The following is a 15,939-nucleotide window of genomic DNA, read 5'->3' as shown; positions in this document are numbered from 1 at the left end:
GCATCCAGAACTTTGTTGTTCATGGCACAGGAATATGTCAGGTTAAGTTTGAGGTCTAGGATTCAAAGGCAGAACACTGAGAACATACGGCCAGGTACTGCTATTTCATAACACTGTGTCAAGACGGACAAAGAGAGTAGAACCCATTATAATCAGTGATAGTGATACTACATTGGATGCAGCATGATTTGTAATGGTCGGTCATGTCCAGTGTAAACAGCTGTTGCGGCATGACTCGATAATGGTCGCATCCAGTTTTGACACAGTGCATCATCAAACTGTAGTTCAGATTCTGGTGTGCTGATATTTGTGTGCAGCCCAACTTACCCATCCTTCAAACACATTCTCTGACATTGCACTCACTGCATGTGCAACTGTCAAAACCCATTACATATTACTTAACAATTAGTTAATAGTCATGTGCCTCAGAAAGCAAAGTCATAACATAATGATACATTTTCAAATCATTAGTTGATGATTAATTAAAGCAGACATCTGGAAGTTGAAGTACATGGCTTCAACCCATAGTGGTAATTAACACATTAACTTACACTATTAGTTAATAAAATATGTTATTAAGGAATTAATACATTATGACACATTTAATTAATAACAATTCATATATTACTTAATCTATTAATCATATAGAAACTTTATTAGTTGCTGATGCAGTAAAAATTAATTAATGGTTTAGTTCTTCATGAGTCATACATTAAAACATGATTATCTGTGCATTAGTTAACCATGAATTAATGCATATTAGTGCACCAGTATTGTAAAGTGTTACCGATAAATGTTAGGATCATGATTTTTCAGTAGTTTTACAGCACACCATGACTGTACATTACTACCATTTGTTGTTTGCTTTTGGCATCTGATAGAGCATTTGGACCCAGAAACAGTGACGTCAGACTTAAAGGTGATAGAGAGGATTTTTTCGTCGACTGAGAATCCAAAGACTGTTAGTGAGTTTTTGAAATGAGCGCATGCGTAAGAACAGCCCCCCTCCTTCACAGCTCACTTCAAAGGAACTCCTCGAGTTCACGAGTTTTGGAACACGAGTGTTTACCACCGGCATTCGCTGTGTCGTGTTTTTTGGATTCATTATGTCGGACTCACCGCAGGTAACTCATAATCTGCAGTTGTTATTCCTGTCTCTGACAAAAACATTGCATGCAGGCACCTGTGGAGTGTGGAAAGTTACTGGAGCAGCGCAGCCACGCTCGTCTCTCACAAGGAACGTCACGGCAGTGATTGACAAGCCAGAGGGCCAATCGTTTACGCGATGATCGCGTAAACGATTGGCTGATGTTTTTAAGGCCCTACCTTGTGCACAGATGATGTATATTAATATTATTACTTTCAGTGCACCTAATAAATAGTCTTTTATCAGTTAGTAAAGACAGTTTCAAGTAATATTGCAAAAATGTATAAAACAAAACATCCTCTTTAGCACCTTTAATGAGCTGATTCTCAAACAAGGAAAAATGTAGTTGTGCCTGTAAACACGTCATCAGAGAAGAGAAAAGATGATGCTGCATGTGAGAAGGAAAGTTATTTTGATTAAAGACTACAAGGGCATATCATTAAAAACAAACAAAACAATATGGATAAATCATTTGTAGCTAGTAAATACTGCAATATCTCATAAAAATAAGAATAGTAAATTTTGCTTTCATGGTGACTTTAAATATGAATTGTTTGTGAAAAAAATAATGATGTAAATTAATTAACAATTTACAGTAAATAATGCAATATTCCATAAAAAATAAGAATTGTCAATTTTGATTTCATGGTGATTTTAAACCTCATTTTCTGTTTTTATATAATTTATTTTATAACTTTTTATGTAACTTTTGTTCATGTGTGTGTGATATTATGCCTCAGTATATTTATTTATGTATTGTATACTTTATATGGTTCTTTTTTTATTGTTTCCTAGAAATAATTTCATAATATCTTCCTTTCTGTTACTTGTTTGCGAATAGTGTTATATTCAATGAAGGGGAAAAAAAGAAAAAAGAAAACACATTTTGTCGAGCTTTGATGACGTCTGTGTAATGGCCGCTCTCACTGTGTCGTGCAGGGTTTATGAATTTCTCCGTTAGAGAAAAATAAGAACCCCAGACAGATCGTTCACTGTTTGAACACAGTCACCCCAAGGAAAGAGACCGGGTGACTCCCTACACTGAGACCCTGTCTCTCGAGACTCTGTGGTTTGAAAGGTGACCGAATGTGTTTTAATACGCGATGTCCGTGTGTTGTGCAGGAGGGAACGCTTTATTGTTGCATGAGATTTTAGCCAGTGTGCATCGAAGAAACATCGTGCAACGCCGTAACTCGCGAATTTAGATTTAGAAAGTAACGTATGTGTTATTTAAACGTTTAGGCGGCGCGGTGGTTCGGAAAATGTCGGAAATGGTGTCGTTTTCTAGTGTGCGGGCAGGATTCGGGCCTGTTAGCCGCATCGCCATCAACGAGCTCTCCCGTTAAAGATAAAGCGGCTAGTAACACATGTGTCGGTCTCCCTCTCACGAATCCATTGCCTTAAATCTGAGAAGGTAAACAAGTTCCAGATGATTCAATGATTGGCCTTTGTGTGGTATGGAAAGTTGGTTTTTAAAGTTTGAATGCGGTTAAGCTATTTTACGTTAGCAGGCTAATATGGAGATGTTATTATGGAAGAACTAGTAAGGTAATTTATTCGTTTAATAAGAGCTATATTTATGCAGAACTACCCTTATAAAAAATTATCATGGTAACTATGTTTTTCACCTAAATAACACTGATATTAAAGTGATTGTTACTGTTGTGTTAGCCACTACTGTCATTCAAAAATATTCATACGTTAGTGACAAAAGTATTGTAAGCCAGTTTAGTATATAAGATATCTACCGCAGTAACGCTTTTTATTTTACAAATAATAGCTCGTTTTTAAAAAAAATACCTTTAAGTTTCTTGATATGTTGACAATAGAAATATTTATAATGGTTTCATTTAGTATAAAGTCAACCGTCAGATAGCCAAAACATTAACACTGACGTTATTTTAGTTTGTTTGTAGGTTGTTTTAGAAGCTTTTTTTAGTTAATTTAAGAGTTGTTTTCAATAAATATATTTATTTTTAAATATAATGGTGATATTTATTTAAAAGTAGATGCCAGATATGTATTTACTAAATTTGTAATAAGTGTTTTCAGTTGTGTCAGTAAGCAGAGCCCCTTTTGTGTTCTTGTCAAAACTGTTTCTGTGTGTTTTGTTTAGATTTTACCTGTATATACCCACAAATGTGTTATTATGGTATTATTTTAGCAAGTGTTGTAATTCTGCTGTGGAGGGTTTTTTAGGGTTGAAGGTAAATCATCTGTTAACATAGGAAGACTTGTTTTGAATGTGTCTGATATTGTTGAATTGACTCTTTGGCTTCCACTGAATTTCTGCTTCAGAGTTCTTGCTCATGGATACACCTGAGAGCCCCACCCAGTCCCCACAATCTCCTGAGGAGGAGGAGAAGGGTCTCTCCGACAACGAGCTGCTGGAGTCGCCTGAGTCCCCAGCAGAAGCAGACAAGGGAGTGTCAGACAGTGAGCTCTTGAATGATGATGAAAATGAAGCACAGGAGGGAGGAGGAGACTCAGATTTTGAGGATGGAGACAGGGTAGTAGCTGGCGGAGAAGATCCAGAGGAGGTTTCAGACCTGGAAGACTTCAAGATGGACAGGGAGGAGAGAGAAGACATCCACCAACAAGACCTTGGTTTGACTGTCCGAGGAAGCAGGCAGAATGCTAGCCAGGAAGAGGAGGAGGAGGAGGAGGAGGAGAGAAATCCTTGAGACGCCGAGATCACCGGATCCTGACTCACCGGGCCCAGAGCACGAGCGACCTTTTACCCCAGCGGAGGAGGAACGAGACGAGGAGGATGAGGCAAGCACTAAGCCTGGCCTTGGCTGTGCTGAGCTTGAGGAAGAGGAAGATGAGGAAGAAGAGAGGAGGAGGCGGCGGTTGAGGGCCGCTGCGGTGGTAGTGAGTGATTTGAAGGACGAATCTTCTGTGTCCAGAGATCTGGATGAGCATGAGCTGGATTATGATGAGGAGGTTCCAGAAGAGATGAGCGCTGCTGCTCCTGAGGAGGACGATGCAGAGAAGGGTCCCGCTGGAGAGGATGGAGAAGATGAGGAAGAGGAGGATGAAGAGGAGGAGAAGAGACGAAAGAGAAAGGAAAGAAAACCAATTCTGCCTCCAGATAGAGACACACCGCTGAGAAAATCTGATGACTCAAGGGAAGGAGGCAGGAGAGATTCATTCCGTGATAAAAAGAAAGAGGAAGATGATGGAGAGATTGATGAGGGAGAAATAGATGTAAGTATTTTGAAATCATTTGTTGATTAACATATGATTATAGGAGCTGTTCAGTTTACCACTGCAGAGTCAGTTATGACAGTTTTAATGTTTCTGATGATGAATCTTTTGTATTCTTTCTTAGTGACGTTTTTTAGTTTTTATGCAACATTTGTGAAAATTTGTTTTGCATAATGCACAGATTTTTTTTTGTCTGTTGTTTGACCAGGGCATAACAGTAGAGGGAGCCATTGAATGCAAGATTTTTTTTTTTTTCTAGAATCAAAAGAAATGACATGCTTCTGCTAAAGCAGATAATGCTTAAACTCTCAATATGAAGTGATCACATAATAGACTAATTATATAATATGTAATTAAAATATATTTACTCTACCATTCAAAAATTTGGGGCAGTCATTTTAAAAAAAGTCTCCAAGGCTCTGTTCATTTATTATACATTCAAAACATCAATACTGTGAACTATTATTTTAATTTAAAATAACTTTCTATTTTAATATATTTTAAAATGTAATTTATTCCTGTTATGGCAAAGCTGAATTAGCTTAACCATCTTCAGTGTCACATGATCCTTCAGAAATCACTCTAATATGTTGACTTGTCACTCAAGAAACATTTCTAATTATTGATCAATGTTGTAACAGTTGTGCTGCTTAATACATTTTTGAAAATCTTTTGTAACTTTTTAAACTCTTTACTGTCACTTTTGATCAATTTAATGCTTCCTTGCTGAAGTAATAATTTCTCATTAAAACATCTTAATGACCCCAAACTTTTGAATGGAAGAGTAAATCACTTGCCCTTGATTTGGATTAAAACAAAAACATCAATAACCTGTCATTAAAAATTGCTACTGTAAGAGGTGTTTTTTCCTGTTCATTTCAGGATGATGACCTTGAAGAAGGGGAGGTAAAGGACCCCATGGACAGAAAGATCAGACCCAGACCAATCTGCAGATTTTTCATGAAAGGTAGTACTTCATTCTTGTGATTTCCTGAATGGTAATAAATCTGCTGATACTGTGTTTCTAAATGTCATGCTTCAGCTGATATCAGAGCTAACTCTGATGTACTTTCTTGTTTTGTTTTTATGTAGCCTGAGGAAATAATAGAAATCCTGTTATCATCAAGTAAAGTTGTTCAAATTTCATATGCATGTCATTTGCTTTTATTTTGTTGTTCTGTGTATGCCCAAACTACAACAGTAGGGGGAGCAATTGAATACAGTATCTTTCCCATGAGTAAATTTATCTTCAGAGCAAATCCGGCAAAACAGCAGATGGTTTTGATGTTAATGCGTTAAATTATTTTAATTATTTAAAATGTATAAAACTATATAGATACACACATTCTTACTCACTGGCCACTTTATTAGCTACACCTTGCTAGTACTTGGCTGGACCCTCTTTTGCTTTCAGAACTACCTTAATTCTTTGTGGAATCGATTTTAAAAGTTGCCGGAAACATTCCTCAGACATTTGGCTCCAGATTTGTCTGCTGCACATGATACGAATCTCTGAACCATCGATACAAGGCAGGATGGATCCATGCTATCATGTTGTTTGTCAAATTCTGACCCTAGCATCTGAATGTTGCAGCAGAAATTGAGCCTCGTAAAACCAGGCAACATTTTTCCAATCTTCTATTGTTCAATTTTGTGGAGCCAGTGCAAATTGTAGCCTCTGTTTCCTGTTCTTAGCTGACAAGAGTGGCATTCGGTATGGGCTCCTGCTGTTGTAGCCCATTTGCTTCAAGGTTTGACGTGTTGTGCGTTCAGAGATGCTCTTCTGCAGACCTCAGTTGTAACGAGTGGTTATTTGAGTTACTGTTGCGCCTCTATCAGCTCAAACCATTCTGGCCATTCTCCTCTGACCTCTGGCATCAACAAGGTATTTTCGCCCACAGAACTGCCGCTCACTGGATATTCTCTGTTTTAGCCCATTCTCTGTAAACCCTAGAGGTGGCTTGTGTAATCCCAGTAGATCAACAGTTTCTAAAATATTAAGACCAGCCTGTCTGGCACCAACAACCATGCCAGTTTCAAAGTCACTTAAACCACCTTTCTTCCCTATTCTTCAGCAGATCGTCTTGACCATGTCTAAATGCATAAACGCATTGAGTTTCTGCCATGTGATTAGTTAATTAGATATTTGCATTCATTTTGTATTAGGGCTGTCCAATAGATTAAAAAAATATTTAATCAAGATTAATCACACCAATTTGTAGGATTAATCACATACTTGTCGTGAAATTAAGCATACATCATTTATCTTGTTCATTCTGTAATCATTTTTGCTATATCCAGCAAAGTAAACTATCAGATTGAAGAACGATTCTCACAAAAGTGTATTTTCTGCAAGCTGTCCAAGAAAGGACACCAAATAACCATATGATAGGAGTAAATATAATTCATACATTTATGCACATCAATGCATACACGAAAAAGTGTTTCAGTGTACAGTATGTGTACAGTGCAACAGCAAAAAGCTTGTTTACGTTTTAGACCTGTCAAGTTGCAATACTGAAGAGGACCACATGGAGAGAAAAAGACCCTAATCCAAACGCCTTAACCTGACTGCATTATATGCCTACTACAGTACACGGATCACTTCAGATTTACTAAAACAGTGTAAATGTACTGAAATGTGTCTGTGCATAAATACAATGTGCGATCAGTGTGTCGAGAGCGCACAGACACAGTTTGTTTGCACATCATTAAAATTGACTCACCCGTGCTTACTGTACAACTCCTGTACGTCACTGCAATTGTCTTTACCTTGATTACAATCCGCATCCATCAACTTTACTAGCGAGACTCTAGTTTACTTTTTTTCCAGCTGAGAAACCTAGTTTGCATAAAATCTGGCCATACAGTGGTGGGATGTTTGATGTTTCGTTGTCTGTATTTCATACAGCGTGATGCGTGAGGTCTCGCGCTATTCAGAAACAAATACAGAATATGAGAGAGCTCGTTTTTAAAACCTAAACAGACACTGGAATGAGTCACTGCAAGTCACTGTTCTCTCTGCCATCTCTGGTTTTCTTTACATTAGCGCTGTATTGGACTGATTGTTTGAATGCATTTGCTTACTGGATAATTGGACTGAAAACTTTCCTGGAGTTTAGTGGCTTAAAATGATCAGGTTGCAAACAGAGTAGCGAAATCTGGTTAAAAGGTTAGAAGTAATTTCAGCCTACCAGGGTTACAGGTGCTTGCGCCATTATAGAAGCTCGGTTTGATGAACTCCCGACTCCCAAGATCATCTAACTGTGCTGGGTAGTAACTGATTACATGTAATCTGGATTACATGATCAGATTCCAAAAATTGTTATTGTAATTAGATTATATAACATTTTAAAAGACTCTTAATCAGACTAGTTACTTTTTTATTGATTACATGATTACATGTTATTCTCACAATGGAAGTAAATTATTCATAAATCATTGATTCTCCCTACTACATTTTTATATTTAAATTTTTTTTTTAAAAGCCTACTGCTTACAGTATATATGTACAGAAGGTCTTTTCTAGGTTTGTGGAATTGCACACACAGAGATCAGACATTAGTTATCTGCCTGTCACTTAAAAAAAGTGACCAACAGCATTTCATCACTGGATTTACAGAAATAATTTCACTTTTAGGAAGTGTTCTCAACATTGCAACATATCTAGTAAGCACCTGACACATTAAATATGATTTGATCACTCAGTGAGTCATTTAACTAATTTTTTTTTTCGTCTTTCAAACACTTTAAAATGTACAAATTTACATTATATCATATTTACATGCAATGCTGGGATTCCCCAACTTTTTTGTCAGCTAAACCTCTATGACCTAATATATTAACATAAAGTAGTCCCTAAGATTTTAAGTTTAAGTTAGGTTAATAATAAAATTATCAATAATAATAACAATAATAAATAATAGAATTGAGTTCATGGTTCTCTGATGTAGGTTAATAGTTAAATGACATCCAGGTAAACAACATTTTACTTTTTTTAGTAAGTGTTTTATTTTGATTTTAAAATTATTTTAATTTTATTTTTTAAAGGGATAGTTCACCCAAAAATGAAAATTCTATCATCATTTACTCACCCTCAGGTTGATCCAAACCTGTATGAATTTCTTTGTTTTGTTGAACACAAAGGAAGATATTTTGAAGAATGTGAGGAACTGAACAGTTTTGGGGCACCATTGACTTCCATAGTATTTTTTTTTTTCCCTACTATGGAAGTCAATGGTGCCCCAAAGTGGCCTGGTTACAAACTTTCTTCAAAATATCTTCCTTTGTGTTCAACAGAACATAGAAATTCATACATGTGAATTTGACTTGAGGGTTAGTAAATGATGACAGAATTTTAATTTTTGGGTGAACTATCCCTTTAATGTTTTCATTAAACTCGCAAACCCCTGCATTTCCATCATGAACACCAGTCTGGGAAACCCTAACCCATTTTCTTACTCTTTGTAATTTTATATCCTAGTACAAGATTATCCTATTCAAATCGATGTAAAAAAAGTTAGTTCCAAAGTAATCAAAAAGTAGTCCGATTATATTATCTTAAATGTGTAATGTACTGGATTACGTACTATTTTTGTCATGTAATTTGGAATCGGTAATGACTACAATTTGTAAGTAGTCATACAGGTTTGAAACTATATGAGGGTGAGTAAATGTAAATAAAATTTTCAATCACGCAGCGAGTTGTTTCCCTGCTTCAGGTTTGTCACCAATCAACGAGTCCACTTTTTTTGTACAATTTAGTTTTTGCTCAATATATTTAAATATCATAATTTCTTCTTTCTGGTCTTTGACAGGTAATTGCACATGGGGCATGATCTGTAGGTTCATCCATCCAGGAGTCAATGATAAAGGCAATTATTCCCTCATCTCCAAGCCAGATCCCTTCTCTCCTAATGGAGCTCCTCCTGGGGGAGGAGGACCTCACCCCCTCATGCCTGCTAACCCCTGGGTATACATCCTTTTTAACTAATTTTCTACTATTTTGTTTCTTCCTGAATTAAATTTAAGTTTAAATTTCAACTCAACATTTGAATCTTCTTTTCTTTCAGGGAACCCCTGCCGTAGAAGAGCTGCCTCCCCCTCCACCTCCTCTAGATCCTCCGGTGGAGAGCGCCTGGGAAAGAGGCCTTAGACATGCCAAAGAGGTACAGTCTTCACCACCTTACTTTTTTTCCCCAACAATTTCTAGGTAATTACTAGTAATATTATACTGGCTTTGTTTTCGGGGCAGAACTCCTCCATTCAAATGAGTCTTTACTGTATTCTGCAGTGGTTTTGTGATCACAATGTGTCAGCTTTATAACTGAGATAGCATATAATATATGTATTTTGATACTCGGGCTGTGCTAAGTATGATACTTTCATCAAGTATGATGAACATGTTAAGTTTCCAGTTGGATCAAACTGTTCCAACTCATAAAACTCTGTTTTCCCTTTAGGTGTTGAAGAAAGCCACCATCCGTAAAGAGCAGGAACCAGATTTCGAGGAAAAACGATTTACCGTAACCATAGGTGAAGATGATCGAGACTTTGACAAAGAAAACGACTTCTTCAGGGAACGTGGTTATCGTATAACCAGAGAGATCCGAGATGCTGGGTAAGAAGCCATAACTTAGAGTGTGATCCATTTGTTATCTTTGGTCATTGATAGGTTTCTGCTGGTTCATTAAAGAGTTGGTTCACCCAAAAATTACAATTCTGTCATCATTTAATCACCTTGTGTCATTCTCGCATACCAAGTACGATTGAGCTTCTGTATATGTTCACTGATCAATTCCCTGAAAATTCTAGTTGATTTAAAAAAAAAAGCTCATGGACATGTACTGTATTTACCCATACTCTAATTTTGACCCCTTTTCTCTCTCTGCATTGCAGTGATATTGAGTTCAGAGATCCAGGTTATGGGTAAGTACTATAAATGTAATGCTTCCCTTCAATACAAAGTGTAACTGACTAATATGTATATATATAACTTGTACCCCCATACTATTCGTTAAAATCCCAATTTATCACTATTCCCAACTGTATATTTAACAACTGTTTCTGTTGTAGTGATCCATATGGTGACCCATACTATGATTATGAGATGGAAGCTTTTTGGCGAGGAGGCCAGTATGAGAATTTCCGAGTGCAGTACACAGAGACCCCACTGCCGTACTACCCTGTAAGTACATACTGATGTAGCGTTAATCCGTTGTCCTTGTTTATTGTTATTTCTTCCAAAGGGCTTTTAGCATAAAACTAAAATGCAAAGTTACAAAGTAAATATGTACTATAAATATGCACTAAAATATGTGTATTATACAAAAATGTGTTTGTATTACTGAACAACTGAGAATTTTTTTTCTTTTGTGCATCAGGACCGAGAGCGGGATCCACGCGAGCGCCACCGTGAGAGGGAACGAGAGCACGAAAGAGACCACCGTGAGAGGGAGCGCAGGCAGAGAGAGCGGGAAAGGGAGAGAGAGCGGGAAAGGGAGAAAGAGAGCCGGCGAAGGAAGGACGAATGGGAGAGGGATCGTCTGAAACGTGACGAAAAGGAGGGAAGGCCGAGAGAGCGGCCTCCCAGAGAGCCGCGGGAGAAAAAGGATGAGAAGGAGAAGCCACTCAAACCACGTTCGCCCACAAACATGCCACCCAGGTCAGTTTCAAACTTCCTACAGTCTTAGATGGAACAAAGTCTTATAAAGAAGAGGTCACAAACGGTCCAATGCATATAGTGCAAAACTGATAAAATCTGCCCATTCCAGTTTGATTGCCTGGATCCCGCTTTTGGGGATACAGGTTTTTAGTCGTTTTTGAAGTCTGTTGCAATGAGTGCACCTGAATTAGTAGTAATAGCTGTATTTTGTAAAAGTGTGAAACGTTTAAGTTCATGTGGTACTTCTTTTTGGATGGATGGAAATTCTGGCCACAAGTTCTACATGCATTTCTGCTTATTTCTTTGGTGTTTTCTATAGAATCATTCACAGAAACTGCTGCATTTTAAATTCAGGGAGCGTCCCCTTTTTGTATATTGATCTGTTATTGTGGTATCAAATTCAGATTTAATTGTGACAAACTGTGGTTATTGTTTTGCATGTTGGTCATACTGCCTCTTCTCTTTCTTAGTGAGAAGTTTCTTTTCAGATAAGCTACAATGTGTACTAGACTCCATGTTGATAGGGTTGTCAAAAGTACTGGTACTTTGATACCAAATTGATACTTAAACTTTAAAATCATAACTGTTCCAGCTTTTCTGCAATACCGGTAGTACCGAGTACCTGGCCAATCCGTACCTGCTGATAGCTGGCTGCTTTCAAATGCTCCCATGCGTAAGCATCAAAGGTTTTTATTTACACTATGTTTTTGCAGTGTTGAACTTTGTAGACAATTACAGAGATGTTTGTTGAGCATGTGACAATATAAAGACAATGTAAATAAGAGATTCATTGTATATAGACAAACGGGAGTTTTCACTGAGTCAGTGAGCTTCCGCTGCGGCTGAACTGAAGTGACATGAGCTTCATTAGCTATGTTTCCATCCACCTATTTTGGGATATTGCATTAAAAAATTGCTGGATGGAAACGCCAAGATGCTTATATAAAAATATGTGCTCAATTGAGGTGGATACTTTTTTTTTTTTTTTTTTTTTTTTTTTTTTTTTAATACGATAAGTTTAATTTACTGAAATTCCTTGATGCACATCAAGTCATGTGACTTTGCATGATGGGAGGACATAACTTGACTAACCAGCGGACCAATCCCATTGCACAGCATCTGAAATGTTGTTTTGGTCATTCTGAAATGCCTTAGCCAAAGTTTGTCTGTATAATTGTACAAAGTGGTTCGGTATAATTACCTTTCAAAAATACTAATTATAGTATTTATTTAAAAAGTGAAAGGTATGGATGGTATGCGCGGAGGTATGGAAATACATATGTTGACAGGAAGGTAGAACATCATGTTATTGCATTCAGACTGAACATTTTTTGGTCCTGGGACTTCCACAGAAGGTATATGTACATGTTTTAATATTTAGACACTTCTATTATTGATTGCTATCAGGATGTGAAGAGAGTTTCAACCAGTATAACAAAAAAGTGTTTATAAAACAAATTGACTATCCTACCTTTTAATGAACTTAAAATTGATTAAAAACACAGCTTTGGCCAGCTTTGGCCTGAATTCACTTTTATGTTAATTATTTTAACTCCTTGTGGAAAGCCCTGCAGGGTGACTTTTCTTAGATCACTTGCACTGTAAGTTGCAATTGTAAGTTGAACACGCATTCTAGGTCTTCTGGCATTCTGGTAATTCCTGACATTATCACAATAGTCTTTTCAAGTTGGGTTTATTTCCCCTCACTGTAATTTCTTTATCACTATATTCACTTAACCACAGATCAGATTGCATATTTGATTATGGTCACTCTATGGGAAATTTCCTGGCCACACCAGTGCTGCTCTTTGGCCCTCTACGTCATGTCAGCTCTCATTTTTCCTGGATAAAAAAAAAAAGAGAGATTCATATTTCATTAATTAAGTCAAGATCCCACACAACAAATTTCCGTCTCACTTGAGTAAATCACTTGGGTTCTCAGAATTCTGCAAAGGGAGCCTGTGAAATGCATGAATCTGTCCCATGATAGTTGCACAAGTCATTTACCGGGCAGGTTAGGGAGAAATTCACACCTAGTTTGTCTGACTTCAAAGAATGCTGTTGTCTCAAATTTCTAAACTTCATGTAACTGATGTAACTCTTCCCATTTCGTGTGAATTTAACAATTTGGTCAGCTTGAAAAATGAGCGATCATACTTTCTGCCCCATGTCTTTGATCTATAAACATGGAGTTTCAGTTCTACTGAGCTTATTTGATGTAGAGTGACAGTAAAGTGGCTGATGTTTCATTGTCAGTGTTGGCTATTGAATACAGTATTTTCATTTGTGTAGGAAATAAGGCTGCTTATGGACAACAAAACTGCCTATTGTTCATTAAACTGATATTATGCAGCGCCTCTCACAATTGTCTCCATGGTTGCAAGGCACGCTCCCCATGCAAACGGGTTCACAGGCGCTGCGTAATATCATTGCGCCTGCTGCACCCATGGTACGGCAGCAAAGTTCCTTGATTATTACGCCTAAATGAGAGTATAGTTCCTAGCCATATCGGCCTAGAAAATTGCAACTTTTAATTTTCCGTCGGTCTTAGTACACGACGTAACTACAGAAGAGTCAAGTTTTAAATAGGAAAAATATTGAAACTCTTTGGTCATTTTTGAGCGAAATGCTAACGGTCTTATCAGACGAAAAAGTAATAACACTACAATACAAATGTTTTTGTGAATTAAAAAGGGGGGGGTGGGGGCAATATTGATTCGGAGAGGAGGGGGCCTTGGTGTAAAAAAAGGTTGGTAACCACTGCTGTAAACTATACAGGGAACCCTGTCATTTGGTACATTACTATAATATTTGGGGTGGGAATCTTTAATAGGCATCGCACGATCCGATTCCAAAATGATTCTTGATATACTTTTCTTTCTTATTAATTAGTTTACCGACTTCAAATCTTAAAATGGTGGTGACGCAACTGGAGAAAGAGAGAACATGCGTTTGCCTTTTGATAAAACTAGTAGTGAATATAGCACTGAAATGTCATTACCACAAACGATCCTGTGTGCTTGTAATCATGCCGTGATTAAGATATTTTTTTTTTTGCGGATGGGTTGCGGGGGCTGGGGGAGGTGGGGAATCACGTTGCTGGCTCAACATCTCGATGGACAATGACATTGTCTATCGGCCCAGCCCTAGTGTGTGTGTGGAGGACTGTGTTTGTCCACCATGACCAAAGGCCATTTTTGACCCAGGAAAAAACCCCAGGGGAAGTGTACAGAAAACCTGTTTGAAAAATCATTATTTTTGCAGTTTATCTTCAGTGGCACCGATTAGCAGTTATTTCATGTGTGTAATTGTGCAACATTTGCTCTATATGATGCAAGTCTTTCAAGGTAGGATTTTTTCATTTAATATCCTCATGAAACTTGCCAATGCAGTGTGTAAATGAAGCCTCTGCAACTAGCAAATGTTGCATGAATTTGGAATTACTACATAGCTTGGTACTACCTGCAACACAGGTGAAAGTTTGATCTGTTACGTCTTAAAAGGAGCTGACGTAAAATGAATGACATAAACATTCATTATAGTAGCAAGCACGTGATCATGAAACAAGGGAATTTTTGGCTTGGCAAATGAATGAAGGAAGGAAATCATTAAACCTGGATGTTCACCGTGTGAACCATTTCCCAGGCGTGGTGAAGACAGGAGTGTGTTCTTAGATATTGCCTATGTTTGCTCGCAAAAAGCAACTCCCTGTGACGTTGAAAGGTGTGCATGATCACCATTTCAGGCTTTACCTGAATGAGTCAAGCCAAGGGGTTTTTTTTTTTTTTTTTTTTTTTTTTTGTGCGTGTGTGTGTCTTCATAATGTTGGGTCATCGGTACTCAATGTTTTGAGGTTTAAGGTACAGACTGATTTGTTTAAGGAAATTGACACTTAAAATGGCAATAATGGAAATGCAATGCCATTTCATAACTGATACTGTACCTCAATACTGCATTTGATTAACTGATGATGGTGACTATGATCAAAATATCACAGTATGAAAAACTTTAATGATATAGATCATGATATTTATTTTTTGTTAAATAAGAATAACAATAGGACAAATACAATAAAGCAAAAAGATACAAATATACAATACAAAACATTTTCAGGTTGGTGTCTAACAGAAGAAATATTATTGAAATTGAACAATCAAATATGTATTAAATATGCGTTTCAGTCAAATATGTTATTCAGTCAAAATTTCTCTTGTTATATATTGGGCTCAGGTATATTAGGCTTCTGTCACTTTAAGACCGAATGCATGGATACAATATGTTGACGCACTTCACTTTCTCCATTTTGTTTACATTAATTTAAAACGTATCAACTGTTTATATGAATACAAGCTAGGGCTGCACGATTATGACAAAAATCATAATTGTCGATTATTCCCTTGAAATTGTAATTGCGATTATTAATGACGATTATCACAATTTACATTGAATGATGTTTTGAATAGCTTTATATCATTGTTTGAAAGAATAATCATGTTTTGCTTGGTCTGTTCAAAGTCGCGCTGGATTTTCTCCTCAGCGTAAGGTTGAGGTGTCCATCTATCACTCTTTTCCATGTTTGTAGAGTTCGTTTGTGGAGTAAATATATATGCTGGTGTTGTCACGATACTGGAATTATTATTTTTATTTATTATTAGTCAAAAATTTATTTTGAAGAGATCACTTTATATGATAAAGCTTTTAAGCTTTTCTCATATAAACGTTGATCAGTTACCATTACAATTATCTCACAAATATTTGCTAACTCAATGTATTTGTTTTTACAATGGGGTAATTTTGTTGCAATATATTACACACAGCACAAGGAAGCTTGGTAATGGTAAATTGAATTTAAAAAAGACAAGTAAACAGTGATAAAATAGGAACAAATGAACAAATTATAGCACAAATACAATAGAAT

The 15,939-nt window shown here is 36.9% G+C and overlaps 1 protein-coding gene across 1 annotated transcript in view; it reads left to right on the top strand.

Annotated features, from left to right (window-relative positions):
- Positions 1-2,034: 2,034 nt before the first annotated feature.
- Positions 2,035-15,939, top strand: part of zc3h18 (zinc finger CCCH-type containing 18) — a 36,918-nt gene continuing 23,013 nt past the window's right edge. Inside the window, 10 exon segments of the mRNA XM_048167867.1 lie at positions 2,035-2,225; positions 3,446-3,819; positions 3,821-4,357; positions 5,240-5,324; positions 9,175-9,329; positions 9,430-9,525; positions 9,820-9,977; positions 10,256-10,285; positions 10,433-10,544; positions 10,741-11,021. Of these exon segments, the coding sequence (XP_048023824.1) occupies positions 3,457-3,819; positions 3,821-4,357; positions 5,240-5,324; positions 9,175-9,329; positions 9,430-9,525; positions 9,820-9,977; positions 10,256-10,285; positions 10,433-10,544; positions 10,741-11,021 (1,817 nt within the window). The 5' untranslated portion in view covers positions 2,035-2,225; positions 3,446-3,456.

This window comes from Megalobrama amblycephala, linkage group LG19 (genome assembly GCF_018812025.1).
Source record: "Megalobrama amblycephala isolate DHTTF-2021 linkage group LG19, ASM1881202v1, whole genome shotgun sequence".
Taxonomy (NCBI): domain Eukaryota; kingdom Metazoa; phylum Chordata; class Actinopteri; order Cypriniformes; family Xenocyprididae; genus Megalobrama; species Megalobrama amblycephala.
This window is presented reverse-complemented; position numbering and strand designations above follow the sequence as displayed.